The sequence below is a fragment of the Boeremia exigua genome (assembly GCF_020726555.1).
Source record: "Boeremia exigua strain MPI-SDFR-AT-0100 chromosome Unknown C7974scaffold_9, whole genome shotgun sequence".
Lineage (NCBI taxonomy): Eukaryota > Fungi > Ascomycota > Dothideomycetes > Pleosporales > Didymellaceae > Boeremia > Boeremia exigua.
In genome coordinates, this window is record NW_025763526.1 from 89134 (window position 1) to 105794 (window position 16661).

A 16661-nucleotide genomic window follows, 5' to 3' on the forward strand; every position below is an offset into this window, starting at 1 on the left:
TATCGACTGCTGTATCTTCGTGGGCGTCATGACTTCAACACAAGTGGTAGATCCATGTCGGCCGCAACTAGGCAGACATTGTGGCTGTAGAGGGGTTCTGAAGCGGTTTTTGGCCCCCAAATATCGACCAGGGGTCAGGTTGCAAAGATAAGCGCTACGGTGTGCAAATCTCCACTGGAGTAAAGATCATATGAATCAATCTTTGTTCAAAGAAGACACAAGAATTGATCCGTATTCCAGTCGCAATGGCGTCGCAACCTCACTCTGACCTGGAGGTCGTGCAGCCGTCAGCGGGTGATACCCACAAGTACCCTTACTACTCGCCGGAGCCGATCCCTGTACAACCCAACACCGCAACGGACACGAACAAGATCGTCTACGAGAGCGCCGCATACGAGAACGCTGCATACGCGCACCCACCACCACCACAAACAATATGCGGTCTGCGCAAGAGAACATTCTGGATACTAGTGGGCGTAGCGATCATAGTCGTCGTCGCAGCAGTGGGCGGCGGTGTTGGCGGCGCGCTCGCCTCACGGTCATCAAGTAACTCGAGCGCGAGCAACAGCGACGCCAACACCAGCAGCAGCAGCAGCAGCAGCGCAGCACCCACACAATCGAGCGCGCAATCGACCTCGACGGACCCAACACCTACCACCTCCTCCACATCCACCTCCTCCACCCAAGCAGTCACAACAACCACCCTCCTCGGCCCATCAAATAGCCCCGAACCCACCCTCCTCCGCGACTGCCCCTCCTCGAACAACACCCTCTACACCGTCACCTACGGCAGCACATCCTACCAATTCCGCAAGCTGTGCGGCGACGCATACGTGAACATCGCGGGCGTGGCGGCACCCGTGCAAGGCGTCTTCAGCACGCTCGACGAGTGCATCGACAAGTGCGCCATCTACAACCGCAACAACGCGACGCGCATTGCGGCAGGCCAAGACCCAGTGTGCAACTCGGTGTGCTGGCGCAACACGTTTGATTCGCGCAACGACTGGGAGGGCGGGCATTGCTTTGGGTTCACAACGGGGAATACCACGGTCGCGGGGCAGACGTCGTTTCGGATCACGGGGACGGGGGATATTTGTGATAGTGCAGCGTTGATTAATCAGGAGCTTTAGGGAGGGGAGTGCGATATACCCTTTGAGTGGTTGGGGCCGAGGATAGGAGTGCATGATTGGGCGTTGGACAGCATTGGTATACCATTAAATCTTGAAGCGATTGTACACTCTGGATAACATATAACTATTAAAGTGTGAACCACTGTGTTTAGCTTATCATGCCGACGTACTTGCAGAGGAAACATTTTGATAAAGATCACTAAGCTCAGTCACAGGACAGCCTCCACGGTGTGTGACAACTGCCAGTAAATTATCTCGCGCAAAATTGAGTACATTCTGTTTAGCAAGTCGAGTTCCACCGATCGACACGTTTCCACGTCTATCTGAGTGTTGTGGCAGGTGCTTTGGTTTTTTCGCTGGATTCAACTAGGTTCTGAATTGAGAATGTCAGAAGGTCTTCAAGTCTCGACCTTTACAAGAAGGTTTGAGCCGCCTCTCATAATTAGCAAATACATCCTCACCAATCGAAGTATATGCTCGGTTCAATTGGTTGTAAGTGCGATACGGTTTTAGGTGAGTTAATTAATGGATGTTGGAATACCGCACCCAAGAACGGCCGAGTTGCCACCAACGCAGCTGGAAGGCAAGAAACAAAGGATTAGTATTATTGACAGCAAGTTCTCTTATTAGTGTAGCTACGCCTCAGTAGAGCTATTTGTTCATAATTCAGAAGCCTGTTAGTACTGCTAAAGAAGACCTTATTCCTTTAGAATTGTCGAGAGGCAGCTTAGATCTGGGTGCGGCACATGTGTTTTCACACACCATAGAGCACACATGAGATGGACTCGACTCAGTACTTGTTTTCATTAAGGGTATACAGGTGTATCACGCTATTATCGACATCGTAACTGTTCATAGAACCGCTCGCTACGGCATCAGCATCTCCGTGCCAGAGGTCGAAGTCTCCATCTCGTTCTTCGAACTCCTCCCCGCTCAGCATCTCAATCCATGGCCATCCCAGCAACCAGCCTGGCGCATATGGTGGCTTCCAGGGGTATCTATATTGTCTATCCAGCCCAACAAAGCGGCTGTACGGGTAGAGGTTCTACAACTCATTCCTCGCCTCTGCAGCTTGATTGCGCAGGCCAGGTGCGGTCGTCTTTTGGCCGCTGGAATCACGCGACTCCATATCAGCAGCCCAGAGTGCTGCGCCGACCGTGTTCGTGAACGAGAAGAGAATACCGGCAATAGGGACCATCTCGAGGAGGACAGCAGGAATACCGAAGCTGTTCAGATTAGCACACATCAGCATGAGAACTTTCTGGCCACGAACCTGGCGTAGGCAGCCTTGCGGCGCTCGACAAATTGATCCTTCTCTTTCTTGTTCATCTGCTTGAGCTGGAAGTAGCGTGCGTGTGCAGTAGGCCCAAACCTGCGTCCCTGCAATACGACGAACATGACGGTTCCGACAATGGGGATGAAGTTGAGCGGCAAGTACATGAAGTAGCGGATTATCGCGCTGGGAGCGAACTTCGCAAACGGCTTGCTGGCAAGCTTGCCCAGCTTCGCAATTGGGTCGCTGCCAGACTTGACATTGCGCTCCTTTGCGACCAAAGTGGTCATGTTGCGCGACATGAGGGTGCCATCGAAGGTGTCGATGAGAGCATCGTCAATGAGGAAGTTCTTGCTCAGCACATTGAATATAGTGGAACTCTCACTGAGCACGAGTAGGACGGTCGTGACGAAAGCGAGAGGGCCGTTGAAGATGGTGAGAACGGCGGCTTGAGGCACGTACGTCACCACAAACATGAACACCGTGACGCCCAAACCAAGAGAGATAGTGGGGATCAGCTTCTGAGCGAGAGGACGCCATAATGCGCGGTGGGTGAAGAAGTACGCGATGCCCTGTGCGTGTCAATCCTGGCTACCTAGGTACGTTGATGCAAATCCCTGACATACCTTGAACGGATACAGATAGGCGCCGGATTTCACGGCATCCTGTCCTAGAGCACTGGCCTGGTTGAAGTCCTCCTGCGCGACTTGCCTGATCTTGTCCTGCACTTTACTTGCTGTTGACTTTCGTTCTGACATCGTGAGACGAGTATAGGATTCAGGTGGAGTGTTGAGGAGAGAGACAGGGAGACTGAGAGGCTGCGGCTCCAGGCTTCGCGTGCCTGCGCGCGACAGCTCCCATTGACGATGGATGACGTCAGGTGGTCATAGCTTCAACCAGAACTGCATGTGAACAAGACAGCATTTCAAAAATCTCATCTTTACGTCCATGCACATCAATTGCAAGGTACCGCAAGATTCTTCCAAACAGAGTCGCCACAGGACGATTGGCCATCAATATGACACGATGTACTGCGTTGATGACGAAAGTTGGCAGCAATCAAGTCTCACGACACCGACTTGTTGGCATTCTGGAACAAACCTGGGGGACAAGTAACCAGGAGATTGGATGTGATCCTGTCAATCACGATTGCCGCTTGGACTGCGCACGGCTTCCAGTCACAAGGCATCTTCCAGCTTGGCCATCGTGTTCGAGACTTCGCATACGCTGAGCTTTGACCTCTTCACATTCCGCAATGTCTCCAAGTATCAACGTCCCCACCACGGCAGTCAAGCAATTCCTGCTTTCTCACGGATAAATTGTTGGTTTGCGTGATTGGATCACTCTATCTGCGGTTCCTCAGGTATTCCATTCAGACTATTCTTAGCGGGTACATAAGCGAACTGTGCGGGGTGCATCGTCATTATGACGGTTTCATCAAAACTCAGGGACCAAGACTTCTACTGCATCCACTTCGCTCTCCCACACGTCTCCACTTGATCCGTGGCTTTCAGGGACAACGTGTGGCTTTAACACCGCCCCATCGGAGGTCTCTAGAAGGCGGGTGTCCGATCTCCAGCTCCGACGATCTGTAAATGACGCCACAGATGCCAGATAAACCAGTTCTACGCCACAGAGTCCACAGACGCGCGTGTGGTTCCCGATCGGCTGGAGATCATTGCGTGATCCAGCCCGAGTGTGGCATAACGTAAAGGCATACGCGAGCAAACAGGAATTGAAGTTGGAGGTAAGCTTTTGGTACTCCACAGTTGGGAAGAATGACGCAGCGCCGTCCACGTGCTAGTGTCCGCTGCGGGCCAGATTGGGAGAGCTACACCCTTTCTGTTTAGATCAATGCTCGAAAGGGTCTTGTTGCTGTGAGCTGGGGTCAGTGTTTATGGTCCAAAAAGCAAGACTTGCCACGGTATGGTGAGAGACGTTTTGATTGAGTGCACGGCCGAAATCTTTCGCCCCACAGCTTGATGTGCTCGAGGCTGAAGGCCTGGAAGCTCCGCAAATGACGTGACGGGAGCTGAAGCTTGCAGCATCTCAGATCGGGTCGTTTGCGGCGCTTCCCATTGTGGTCAAAGATCAATGCTGAAACAGGGATGAGGGAGTGCGTCCCCGCTGTTTGTGGCACATCTGCTGATGCTCTGGAAGACCAGCATAACATGACGTAACGAGGGCATGCTCCTGCCTTCCCATAGTGATATATAAGGACCCGTTGAGACGGCTGTTGCTTGCCATCACACAACCAAACAAACACTCAACAACAACTTCACACCAACTTCACACCAACTCTTCACCTCCATCCCACCAAGATACCCCACAACTACTACTCATAATCAATCAACATGGCCGGCACAATTGAAAAGATCAAGGCGAAGGTCGAGAATGTTCTTCACAAGGACAAGGACACCACACACACAGATGCCACCCACACCACTGGCACTCACACCGGTACCACTGGCACCCACACCACAGGCTCTGGTCTGACCGGCTCAACACACAGTGAGTTTCCCTCTTTGGCATTATGAGCAGCAGAATCTAACCCTTCTAGACGACCCCACTGGTCCTCACAGCTCGCACACTGCCAACCAGGCTGATCCTCGTGTTGACTCTGACCACCTCGGCACAGCAGGCAACACTGCCGGCGCTGGCGGCGTCGGCGCTGGTCAGTATGGTACCACAGGTACTCACGGCACCACTGGCTCCGGCCTGACAGGTACCCACGGCACCACTGGCTCCGGCCTGACAGGTACTCACGGTACCACCGGCTCCGGCTTGACAGGTACTCACGGTACCACCGGCTCTGGCTTGACAGGTACTCACGGTACCACCGGCTCTGGCTTGACAGGTACTCACGGTACCACCGGCTCTGGCCTCACCGGCTCGCACACCACTCACGGCAGCGACCCCACTGGTCCTCACGACTCCCGCCTTGCTAATAAGGCTGATCCCCGTGTCGACTCCGACCGTGTTGGTGCTGCTGGCAACTCTAGCGGTATTGGTGGACTCGGAAACGAGACTCACACTTCAGGTCAGCAAACCTACCGCACTGACGGCACTAAGCTGCCAGAACCACTCCTTGAGCGAGAGTCAAGGGCTGAACATCATTCAGGTGCCGGCTTGTCTCACAGCAGCCACGGTCACGGAACCACTGGCAGCGGTCTTACTGGCAGCAACACTCACAGCGACCCTACCGGTCCTCACGACTCCAAGCTCGCCAACAAGCTTGACCCTCGTGTCGACTCTGACCGCTACGGCGCTGCTGGCAACACTTCCGGTGCAGGCGGTGTTGGTGCTGGACAGTACGGCAGCTCTGGTACTCACACCGGCTCTGGCCTGACTGGCAGCCACGGTACCCACGGTACGACCGGCTCCGGCTTGACTGGTGGTGCTCCTCACACTGGCGCTCACACCGGCTCGCACATCGGTTCCGACCCCAGCGGCCCCCACAACACCCACCTCGCCAACCAGGCCGATCCTCGCGTCGACTCTGACCGCTACGGCGCTGCTGGCAACACCGCTGGCGCTGGCGGTGTCGGTGCTGGGCAGTACGGAAGCACTGGCACCCACACTGGCTCCGGCCTCACTGGTAGCCATGGCACTCACACCGGCTCTGGTCTCACCGGCAGCCACGGCACCCACGGTACCACTGGCTCTGGTCTGACCGGCTCCAACTACTCTGACCCATCTGGTCCCCACGACTCCCGCCTCGCTAACCAGGCCGACCCCCGCATCGACTCTGACCGTTACGGTGGCCAGGGCAACACCTTCGGCACCAACCAGAGCTCTGGCTTGACCGGCACCAACCACCCCGGTCAGGTTGGTAACCCCAAGGCCGATGGCACTGCTGGTCCCCACGGATCCAACCTCCTCAACAAGCTAGATCCCCGCGTCGACTCCAACCTCGATGGATCTAAGACCACCGGTGGTGACCGCACCTACGGTTAAGCGACTTGTCTGCGATGACGAGTGCAGCTCAGAGAGTAACATGGAACGAACGATGATATGATATCCCCAGCAGTATGATGCTTAGCATATAGCTTAATGATGAATTTCAACTACGACTTTCAAACAATTTTCTCATGACTTGACCTGTCTCTGCATTTGTTCATCTTACCCTTTTGAATCTGACACGAAAATATCGCAAGTCCTTGTCATTAGCTGACACAGTGGATCAGCTGATAATAAACAGCCTCACATATCACGCTCGTCAAATGATATTTCTATCTCGGTCGCTTTTCATACTGTAGACCATCTCAAGATGAAGCTGTTCGCGTTAAGCCTGGTTCGAATCTCAATCACGTTCAAAAACAGTTGCATCTGCTATTGAGTTCAGATTGCCTACAAGGCGTTGCCAGATACAAATTCAAAGACCAGGCCATGCCACAATTCATATGACCTTGTAAGCTATTCAAAGTACACCACAAGGACAGCTGTGATAGGAGAGTGTATATGACAAAGCTTTGTGCTGCGCGGACTTAGCTTGATCCAAGATTTCATGTAGGTACGAAGAAGATCGTTTTTTATGAGGCATCACACCAAGTAGACTTGCCCTGCAGTGCACGTTATAACAACAGCACAACGTTGATAGTGATGCCTCATAAAAAACGATCTTCTTCGTGGGCACCGCAGATCTTTCTAAATGATAGTGATCTCACGGAAATCATCATCCGCAGCCCCAAGACCAGCATCCGCATACATAACTCCGCACCCAATCCGACGAAACGTGCCAGCATGCTGTTGGAAACCTGTCGGCCGTGGTATACCCGCAAACGTTGGAATCCACGTGGCACTCCTCTTCCCGTCCGCAGTCTCAGTAGGCTTGTGCCAACGACTACGCTTGTATCGGGGGTCGTCCACTCTGAGTCGCAGACTGTGGGCTTCATTGTTGCGGCCGAGGTGCAGACGCTCAAGGATGAGAACTTGGTGGAGTGGGGCTTCGTTCATGAGCGCGGAGCGCGTGACCCAACTCATTAGCGGGACGATGAAGAACTCTTTTTCTGCGTGCTGGTACGAGCTGGCGTCTAGGAGGGCGTTGTCGTCGTCCAGGATGGCCCAGCCGCAGCACCGGCTCGCGGATATGCCCATGCCGCTGCCAATAATGTAGGCGCCTGGGCCGATGTCACCGGTTGTTATACCAGGCAGCAGGGTACTGATGTACGAACGGAATGCGTTATGTACGCCGTGAATGTTTGGGAATCGTGACTCGGGGCCATGGCTTGAGTAGAGCGCAGTAAATTCTTCTCCTGTCTCGGAAGGTTTGAGGAGAAAAGGAGGAGAATGCTCTTTCTTCTTCTGTTCCTTTGTTGGGAAGAATCGGTGTTGTGGGCCCCTTCGGGGTCGAGCTTCGTATTTGAGAGCTGTCCATAATACGACGTGCGCCTTGAGCATGCCACGGTCTGCTAGCTCGATGTTGCTGCGGCGGAGGTGGAACATTTGTTCTGGCAAGCTGAATTCTGTGTCAAAGCTACGAAGAAACTTGACAGGTCCTGGTTGGTATATCCATGACCAGCTTTTGCGAGATGATGCTTCTAGTGCTTCTAACTCTTTTATACTCCATGTGCTGATTCTAAAGCAACGATACCACAGAAGTTGGTGGATCCAATCCTTCTCGGTTGATTTAGGCTGCGCAGGGAACATTTGGCTTTGCCATGCAACAGGCTCGTCCCAAGGGCCTATCCATGTCCCATGTTCGTATCGGTAGCCAGGGTTGAGTTCCCGAATCAGTTCAACAAGCCCATACAGAGCAATGTGCCTATCCCGGAATTTCGTCACACGTCGACTTGAGTACTGTGTGATTACCCACAGCCAGTCAGTGAGCTCCTTCTCCCAATCAATGGTGCGCAGTCGGACTCCGGTCTCAGACACCACAGCCCTGCGACATTGCCAGACCACTTCACCGTCTGTAAACCACAGGACTCTTTTAGCCAATGCCTGCTCCTGGAAACCCCAAGCTCTCTGCGCAAGCGGGCCATTTGTAGGGTCGCATCTCCTTGAGTGGGTTGAGTCAGGAGCGGCCAATGTCAGCTCGCAAGTCTCCGAATCGCTTGTCCTAGCTTCCATGCGAACAGTAAACCAGGATTTGGTTGGCGTCCGTGTCATGAAGAGGCCATAACTCGCATCTTTAGCGTGTGACGCGCCTATAACCGCCTGAGCGTTAGCATATACGATGCCCATGCGGTTCGCCTCTCGGTTCCAATCTACCTCGTCGTCTTGAACGATACATAGCGAATCAATCCATAGATAATTGTACCCAAGTTCGGAAGTCACTGTAATCGCGTCTCGAAACGTTGGTGGCAAAGCATCGAACTCGATGGCCCGCGTGTGCTTTGTCAGATTTTCCTTTGTCGTTCTCAACGGCACCCCAGCCTGGCCCCAACAGTGGCTGAGAGCAAGGTAGTCACCGTATTGGCCGACAATGGTCTGCAGACGGATCGTGAATGTGTCGCATGGGTCATTGCGCTCGATAAGCAAGACGCGAGTCGGCAGAGGTGTTCGGTGGCTCGATGGAACAGCTTCTAGAGACCTCTGACATTCTTTATGAGATCGGCAAACCTTAAGCCTATTTCTCAGCCACTCAAACATCTGGTTGTCATTTGCCTTTTGGAAGGGCAGGCGGCCTTCTAGTAGTCTCGCGATGTTTTCGGGTGCTGCGTCGTCCTGTCTCGACATTGTAGTATCTGCTCCTTCGAAATCGGGTTTACCTGGTAATGGTTCCGATGACCATATCAGGATTGAATGAGACCACTCACGTGGAAGTTGTGTCGTACCGAAACCGTTCCCTATCCGCCGCCGCAGACTGATCTCGAATGAAACTATAGGCAAGTCGACCACTCTGATCCTGACAGATGCACTTGAATACTCAACAGCGCTCGTGCCGAGAACGAGTGCAAAAAAGGCGCAGACGCGACACGCATCTTCAGACTTATACACTGGATCCTTGTAATGGTAAACTCCATCATTCTGCACCCCAGCTTCGGATTTGACCCTCGCAGTAGCCAGGTCAAGCGTCGATAGCAACTTTCGGCATCCAGTGCATAACGGTCGGCCGACCGACAATATCTCGCGTTGCTCAATTGGTATGCTTTGACAAGGCTGACGATCGTTGATACGTCCTTTCGTGCTGAGTTTCCGCGTGCCTTCCATAGAAGTATCTAGTTATGATTTCAAAGATTACTAGATATGTTAAAGAAGAATTCAATCCTTGGAAACTGCTAGAAGGCAACTCAACCGTGCTTGGGTGCGGGAAAGCCACTGTCAGCAACACTGTCAGGCTGGAAATGCCAAGTACCTAGTCCTTGAATGCTCTACGAAGTACATCGCCTTCATTCATCGTAGAAATAATATCTCTGGACCAGCTCACAAGTGACAGCACGGCAAAATGCCCTCGCAGATCTTGAGTATGCATAGCGGCAGGTGACCGATGAGCTTGTTCCTCGTTAGTCATGTAGATTGGAGCTTCGAAGTGATGGTGTTGCATGGCATGCATGGCTATGCACGGGGAATTCGAACCGACAGGCGAGCTTGTCGCGCAACCACAAGCCGAGAGCCCCACCTTCCTATCGATCAGCCAACGCTCGCATTGCGCCGAACGCTCCTGCATATCACACACCCTACTACACATTCACGATGCAGTCAATCCCTGATGCGCGCCAGCAGTCCTTTGAAGAGCTGTATGGGCCGCCCGAGAACTTCCTCGAGATCGAGGTACGCGCCCCTCTATAAACCCCTCGCAGCCTGCTCACATGTCGCGTGCAGGTCCGCAATCCCATGACCCACGGTACATAAACAGCCTCTGCGACGCAAGAGAAGGACCGAAGACTGATAGCAGACAGGCGTCGGCCGCGGCATGTACACCACCTACGAAATCGTAATGCGCACCAACATCCCCGCCTTCAAGCTGAAGTCATCCACGGTGCGCCGGCGCTACAACGAGTTCGAAGCCTTCAGGGACATTCTCGAGCGCGAGAGTGCGCGCGTCACCATACCACCGCTGCCAGGCAAGGTCCTGACAAACCGCTTCTCGGACGACGTGATCGAGCACAGGAGAGAGGGGCTGCAGCGGTTCCTGCAAATTGTCGTTGGGCACCCACTGCTGCAGACAGGGAGCAAGGTACTGGCTGCGTTTGTTCAGGGTGAGTAGATCCACTGAGCATATCAGATGGTGGCTGACTATGGCAGATCCAAACTGGGACCGACATGCGTGGTAATCGATCTGAGCGGGAGAGGAGGCGAGGCAGTTTGCATGACATGATACCAGAAAGGCCCCAGCCGAGTTGCTGGGGGCATCTTCGATTCGTCATGGCATTTGCATGCGTTCAGGAGCGATATGGGCGTTCATCGGTATTGTCAAAATGCAACCAAGTTCACTCTATTAGTGCTCAAAGTGATATGCCATATGTCACGTACAAATGTTCTCGAGTTCGCCTTCGATCATCAAAATTCTTTGCATTACGAGACCCTCAATAAGCACGAAGGTACGCTGCGAGAGGCTATGCCGACTACCGAATTCATGTTCAACCCCAAGGCTTCCCCACGTGGGGTCTGAACAGTGCCTTCCCGTGTCTTTGACATCATCGGCACCTTCCCCGTCCAGCGCTAGCCTGAACGCAAAACTTTCTGTAATCCCAACTCCCTGGCTCGAGCTGCAACCCTGCATGACCTGCATCGTGACAGTTTTAAGCTTCGCCTTGTAAATACAGAGAGCTGAATATTCCCATCTTACATTATGGGCATGCCATCGGAGCCGGCGTCTTACGCCATCATCTACCTAACTCTCGGCGCATTCCTGTGAGTCCAGTGTGGAGACCTCGAGTCGTGCGACCGTGGAACCACAGTGCTAACCAGAGATCAGGGTCCTGGGATGTTTCATTGCATGGCGACTGCGACACCAGTCGAAGACTGAGTGGTTGTCCAGCAACCGTACACAGAAGGGTCAGCTCCTCAGCTACTAGGCGCCAGAACTCACGACGCTGCCATCGCCGTTAACGTTCATGGACGAAGGCTAACACCGCACAGGCGTACCGCTCGCTCTCAATTTCATCGCCTCGGGTGAGTGCATCCGCCTAACAGCGCGTCCAGCGTGAAGAGCAGCGGCAGTATCGAGTCGAACATCACGACATCACCTGATCGAGGTGCATTCAACATCGAGAGCTCAATGAGCACAATCCACTAGTCAAGTTTTCAGGTTCGTATTTGAGATCTCTCACAGAGGCTGCTCTTGTGACCGCTGGTAAACAGCATGATGGGAGCAGCCTTTGTGCGGCTACACTGCGGGCGCCGATCTGAGATCGCGACAAGCATTTCTTTGCTCGTCGAGGTCGAAGTGAAGCTGAGAAGTACCGTCAGAACTCGATCAAGATAATACTTGCGTGAGGAACGTGCTGCCGCTACTCCCCCTCATTCCCTCTTATTGATGCAGACAGCTAACCTAGGTTCTTCCACAAAACAGCACTCGGCTCCGGTATTCTTTTCACCTACCCACAAATCGCCACTATCGCTGGTGTTCAAGGTCTTTTGGTCTACGCCCTCGCATCATCGCTCCCACTCCTGGTTTTTGGCGCTCTTGGACCCATCATCCGCCGCAAATGTCCGGAAGGCTTCGTCTTGACGGAATGGACGCGCCAGCGGTATGGCGCAGTTGCAGGTATCTTCCTGAGTATCTGTACGCTGATTACCATGTTTCTATACATGGTTGCTGAGCTCTCTGCTCTTCAGCAAATCGTCACCCTGCTCACTGGCCTAAACGGTCTTCCTGTGGTGATTGTCGAGTGCGCAGTAACTACGATCTATACCTCACTCGGTGGATTCAAGGTCTCCTTCGTGACAGACAACATCCAAGGAGTCATGGTAGTTGGTCTTATCATCCTCGGGGTTATTGCTGTCGGTGTGGAGACAGATATCCAACGCCCGCTCATCGAGGAGTCCGGATACCTTAACTCGTCCCTGCTTGGATGGCAATTGCTGTACATCCTCCCCGTCGCTATCCTGACTAACGATTTCTTCCTCTCTGGATTCTGGATGCGCACCTTCGCCTCACGCTCAGACAAGGACCTGTGGATTGGAGTTTCGCTCGCCTCAGTTGGTGTGCTCATCATTTTGACCCTCGTTGGTCTTGCAGGTCTGCTGGCTGCATGGAGCGGCGCATGGGACATGGCCGACACTGAGTCAGGATCGCTCTCGCTATTCATCCTGCTTTCGCAGCTTCCCAATTGGGTCGTCGGTGTGGTGCTTGTTATGACCATGTCGCTTTCGACAGCAGCATTCGACTCTTTCCAGAGCGCCATGATTTCCACTGGCTCCAACGACTTCTTCCGCAACAAACTCAACATCTGGATCATTCGCGCGTGTGTCGTGGCCATCATCTTCCCCGTTGTCGTCGTCGCCCTGCGCAGCCCAGATATTCTGCAGATTTTCTTGATCAGCGATCTTGTCAGCGCCGCAGTCGTGCCCTGTCTGGTCATTGGGCTGAACTCGAGATTTTACTGGTACCGCGGCTTCGACTTCGTCATTGGTGGCCTGGGCGGCATCTTCTCTGTGTACCTCTTCGGCCTCGTCTACTATAACGGCGACAACTCGCTCGCCAGCCGCCTTCTCCTGCTCGAGGGAGGTCTATACGCAAACGACTGGAGCGCGTTCGGTAAGTCTACGGCTTAATACTACATCTATAGGACTAACACGTCTAGGCGCCTTCGTTGCCGCGCCTTTTGGAGGTCTCCTCTGGGCCTTCGGTGCGTGCGCGCTCCGTCTCTCTGCGCTGTGGGCCTGGGCCAGGATCAAGGGCCACCGCTTCGACGCACTGGATCGCCCAATGCCACTCCAGACGAGCCGCCCTGGCGCATTTGACGCTGACGAACAGGCTACTGTGCTCGAGCACACGGTCGAGACGAGCAAGAGCGGAAAGTTCTTTTGATAGTACAGTAGCTTGTTGGAGATGAAATACATTCGGTCTCGAAGCAGAGACTGGTTGTCCACGGCAGCTTTCCATCTTAAGGAAAATCTGTTGTCTTAGGGGGAGAGAGAGGGAAGAAGGAAGGGAAAGAGAGATGAAGGGGAGCTGCGCTAGAGCGAGCATCAATAATCGAAGTTGTATTATTGGCTTGTTGACAATATATACACAAACAAATTGTCGTTCTTTACTCTATTTCAACCTCCTTCAATTGCCAGAGGAGACACAGTCTCACCGATTGATCGCCCCATTTGCATGGAAATGTAGGACAGACAGCATTGAGTGAGCAAAGTGACTTCAAGCAGTAGTTGTTCTAGACTTCTCACGGCAGAGTGGTAACTAGACGGTCTGCTGAGACTTGTATGGTAGTCTTGCCAGCGCAATGTCGCAATTCTTGGATTGCCGATGGGGGCTCGTCCTCTGTACATGTATCTGAGCTTCGTCCCAGCAGAGTGCTGATGTAGGACGTAAACCACGGGACGGCGTCGCATGAGCCAGCATTCCGCCAGCGAACCTCGCCACGAGCATGCCACGGTATAGCGCTTCCTCCCGCTCGCTCAATCCCAATCACTATCATCATCGGCCTGCACCATTGTCTTCCCCTGCCGTATCCCCGTCGTCTTCTCCTCCTCCTCCTGCCCCGGCCTCCGACTCAACCGCGAATCCCCAATCTTCACCGCCCCCAAGTCCACCAGCACCTTCTCCCAATCCTCAACCTTTGCTCGCACACCACCTAGCTCCCTGAGCGTGACAATCTGCTTCTTGATATCGCCGTCCTTGTACACCAGCACGGTCGGCGTGTTGCGGTCGGGATACCCCTCGATGCACAAGTCGGCGCGCATGGTGCAGAACTTGACGTCGCCGAAGCGCTGCGCCAGGAGCGTCCAGGACTCGGATGCGACGCGCGATTCGGTGTTTGTGCCGGTGGAGGAGGTGAGGAGGACCAGGATCCAGGCTTTTTGTGAGGCGTCGGTGACGTCGCGCGAGTAGTCGGGTTTCTGCACGTGGTAGACTTGGTTGTAGATGCTGGCAGAGGTTATGGCGGAGAGTTCGTTCATGCGCTTTTGGCTGGGGGGTTGTTAGTGGGTGCGCGTGTTGGAACTGTGGCATTGCTGCCTGGTGGGTGGGCGTACCGGTAGATCTCGAGGAAGTCTTCATCTTCCTCGTCTTCGAGCTCGGCGAGCTCGTCTAGCTCCTTCCCTTCTAATCGGTTTTCATGTGCAAGGCGGCGTGCTTCGTTAAGTGCCTCCTCGATCATGGGTGTAGGCGAAGGGGGCTTCTCGGGGATGATGCCCTTGCTGCGCAGGATGTCATTCCATTCTGTGTCTTCATTGGGGTCGACTTCGACATTGATGGGCATATCTGGCATCTGCATGATGGCGGCTGATGTGTATGAAACCGGCAAGGATTGTGATATTGAATTTCAGTATGGAGTCGGTCTGCAGCCGTTCTCGATGTACCATGTTGACGCCTGAAACTTTTCGGAGCTCCGCGCCACGCGCACGCGTTCCGCCTGCCCCACCCCCACCTGCCCAAACGAGTCGCGGGGGACATGACGTCGCCTTCCAAAGGATGAAGCAACTTCATTTTGCTTGGAGGTATCCTGAACACGTTCTCTGACCGATCATTCAAATGCTGCAGTCAATTCAGTGCAAGCATTGAGTCATGCCGGTGGGTGTCAATTGCACTGGACGGGCCCAAGATTCCGGTCGTTGCAAGATTGACAAGAACGCATATTGCAAGGATACTTGGGTACGTGTACATCCAATAGTAGAAAACGAGCTAGCTGTGGACTGTAATGCATGCCTGATATGGTCATGTTGAATGCTAGTAGCCTTCGCGATGCCGGAATTGGAAGTAGAGGTTATCTTTCATGACCTGCCAGAGGTGAAGTAATATCCATGGCTGTGAGACTGTAGACAAGCAGCGCCGTGTACGCCTGATGCGAAATCCGTGCATCGATTATACTCCATCAATGTCAGAATATGTTGATCCTCCCCTCCCACGCTTCTGATATGAGCGAGAATTGTTTGGTTCGTGGCTGACATCGTGCATGCATGCTGACCATGTATCTGCCTCGCAGGACACTCCGCAGAACACAGACGCATTGCAAACCGAGGCGAAGCGGGGAAACTGGAGCTCGGCGATGTGAAAGGCACGCTGCCGGTATTCTCTTCTAACGAGGCGACGGCTTCACGCTGCCGAGACGGGCCTAATAATACTTAGCTCTTCGGAAAGATTCACCTTGTCGTCAACGTGGCCAATGAGCTTGTAGCTTAGCGTTGAGTGCTGTAGGTATACTGATTGGAGCCAGATCCTTCTTACTTCGACACGCGTTTCGTCAAGTGGTGTTAGGACGTGCTAGCAAGGCATGTGCCTCCTTTCAACACGCTCTACATTTGTCCAAGAAAATGTCGCTGGAATCGACGGACTTTGTGTACACAGTCTTGGCATTTGTCTGGAAGATTTGCTCACTCGGCTTTTCTAACATCTTCAAGTACAGAGCCCAAAATGAGGCTACAGGCGGCAACATTCGGCTTCAGTGTAACCAAATAGGTTAGCTTGCGCCTAAGAAGAAGCAGTCCCTCGAAAGGGCCTTCTTGCAACCCCCGCTTCGCACTCGCATTCGCATTTCAATCGTTCCCACACCTCTTCCTTCTCACCAACGCCTCTGTTCATTCAATCGTACCTCCATTCACGTACATCAACAATGATTCAATCGCGCATATCTCACAGATCCTGATCGGGAGTGCCTGCGTGAGTTGGGCCAGGTTCGAGGAATGTCAAGATGCGCCCAAAGAAACTAGCTCTGAGGTTATATCTTTATCGAATATTACTACACAGCTCTAACCAAATAACAGTTTGCAATTAATATAGAAAGAATCTCTTAGCTATCTTGTATAGGTAAGAGCCGGTGTTGCAATAAGAAAATAGTGTTTACAGGAGAACATTTACCAGCCTATAATATGAGGGCATTCTGTAGAAATAATCTGCATTCATTCTTTTGGGATTTACCTGTCGGTGGGCTTCGAATTTCAAGCCGATGGATACGTTAGACGTTGTCTTCTCACTTGCTGACCAGGCTCGCGTCCATTGTGTCAAGTCTACGATGTCAACTTTGAAGGCCCGTAGTGATTTCTGGATAGAGTAAGCGAAACTCATTTGTCACCGCTAAACACAAGGTGCTTACCTGGGCATCGGCGATCATTGTTTTCTGCGCCAGAATCGAGGCTGTTGCTGCTTCACATCTTTGGCGCAGGTGTGTGCTGTTGGAGGTTGTTTCTCTGAGAGCCTGCCCTAT

The 16661-nt window shown here is 53.1% G+C and overlaps 7 protein-coding genes across 7 annotated transcripts; 4 read left to right on the forward strand and 3 right to left on the reverse strand.

Moving 5' to 3' along the window:
- Nucleotides 1-101: 101 nt before the first annotated feature.
- On the forward strand, nucleotides 102-1345 carry C7974DRAFT_398457 (uncharacterized protein). The gene has a single exon (XM_046142319.1). It carries the CDS (start codon nucleotides 246-248, stop codon nucleotides 1128-1130), a length of 885 nt encoding a protein of 294 aa, XP_045994389.1. The 5' UTR covers nucleotides 102-245; the 3' UTR covers nucleotides 1131-1345.
- Nucleotides 1346-1834: 489 nt separating this feature from the next.
- C7974DRAFT_363107 (uncharacterized protein) lies at nucleotides 1835-3339 on the reverse strand. The gene is made up of 3 exons (XM_046139750.1): nucleotides 3030-3339; nucleotides 2404-2975; nucleotides 1835-2356 (listed from the first exon to the last, which is right to left on the reverse strand). The coding sequence occupies exons 1-3, from the start codon at nucleotides 3159-3161 to the stop codon at nucleotides 2176-2178; spliced, it is 885 nt and encodes a 294-aa protein (XP_045994390.1). The 5' UTR covers nucleotides 3162-3339; the 3' UTR covers nucleotides 1835-2175.
- Nucleotides 3340-4757: 1418 nt separating this feature from the next.
- Nucleotides 4758-6360, forward strand: C7974DRAFT_378064 (uncharacterized protein; the record flags this gene model as incomplete). Its single annotated transcript, XM_046140392.1, has 2 exons — nucleotides 4758-4914; nucleotides 4964-6360. 2 exons carry the CDS (start codon nucleotides 4758-4760, stop codon nucleotides 6358-6360), a joined length of 1554 nt encoding a protein of 517 aa, XP_045994391.1.
- A 557-nt stretch (nucleotides 6361-6917) lies between these two features.
- On the reverse strand, nucleotides 6918-9880 carry C7974DRAFT_398463 (heterokaryon incompatibility protein-domain-containing protein). Its single transcript, XM_046142320.1, has one exon. It carries the CDS (start codon nucleotides 9556-9558, stop codon nucleotides 7051-7053), a length of 2508 nt encoding a protein of 835 aa, XP_045994392.1. The 5' UTR covers nucleotides 9559-9880; the 3' UTR covers nucleotides 6918-7050.
- Nucleotides 9881-9964: 84 nt separating this feature from the next.
- C7974DRAFT_398465 (Phox homologous domain-containing protein) lies at nucleotides 9965-10839 on the forward strand. Its single transcript, XM_046142321.1, has 4 exons — nucleotides 9965-10119; nucleotides 10171-10192; nucleotides 10248-10547; nucleotides 10594-10839. Exons 1-4 carry the CDS (start codon nucleotides 10042-10044, stop codon nucleotides 10620-10622), a joined length of 429 nt encoding a protein of 142 aa, XP_045994393.1. The 5' UTR covers nucleotides 9965-10041; the 3' UTR covers nucleotides 10623-10839.
- Nucleotides 10840-11940: 1101 nt separating this feature from the next.
- Nucleotides 11941-13324, forward strand: C7974DRAFT_316645 (uncharacterized protein; the record flags this gene model as incomplete). Its single annotated transcript, XM_046138570.1, has 2 exons — nucleotides 11941-13051; nucleotides 13098-13324. Coding segments are annotated over 2 exons (1338 nt in total), but the record flags the coding sequence as incomplete, so codon positions are not given.
- Nucleotides 13325-13917: 593 nt separating this feature from the next.
- C7974DRAFT_378068 (phosducin family protein) lies at nucleotides 13918-14735 on the reverse strand (the record flags this gene model as incomplete). The annotated part of the gene is made up of 2 exons (XM_046140393.1): nucleotides 13918-14428; nucleotides 14494-14735. 2 exons carry the CDS (start codon nucleotides 14733-14735, stop codon nucleotides 13918-13920), a joined length of 753 nt encoding a protein of 250 aa, XP_045994395.1.
- Between the last annotated feature and the right edge of the window lie 1926 nt (nucleotides 14736-16661).

Excerpts from the sequence above, each read along its gene's own strand:
- C7974DRAFT_398457 (XM_046142319.1), top strand. The coding sequence starts at position 246 with ATGGCGTCGCAACCTCACTCTGACCTGGAGGTCGTGCAGCCGTCAGCG.
- C7974DRAFT_363107 (XM_046139750.1), bottom strand. The coding sequence starts at position 3,161 with ATGTCAGAACGAAAGTCAACAGCAAGTAAAGTGCAGGACAAGATCAGG. Across the intron at positions 2,976-3,029 it reads CCTATCTGTATCCGTTCAAG|GGCATCGCGTACTTCTTCAC; the intron begins GTATGTCAGGGA and ends TGACACGCACAG. Across the intron at positions 2,357-2,403 it reads CGCAAGGCTGCCTACGCCAG|CTTCGGTATTCCTGCTGTCC; the intron begins GTTCGTGGCCAG and ends TAATCTGAACAG.
- C7974DRAFT_398463 (XM_046142320.1), bottom strand. The coding sequence starts at position 9,558 with ATGGAAGGCACGCGGAAACTCAGCACGAAAGGACGTATCAACGATCGT.
- C7974DRAFT_398465 (XM_046142321.1), top strand. The coding sequence starts at position 10,042 with ATGCAGTCAATCCCTGATGCGCGCCAGCAGTCCTTTGAAGAGCTGTAT. Across the intron at positions 10,120-10,170 it reads AGAACTTCCTCGAGATCGAG|GTCCGCAATCCCATGACCCA; the intron begins GTACGCGCCCCT and ends TGTCGCGTGCAG. Across the intron at positions 10,193-10,247 it reads CCGCAATCCCATGACCCACG|GCGTCGGCCGCGGCATGTAC; the intron begins GTACATAAACAG and ends GATAGCAGACAG.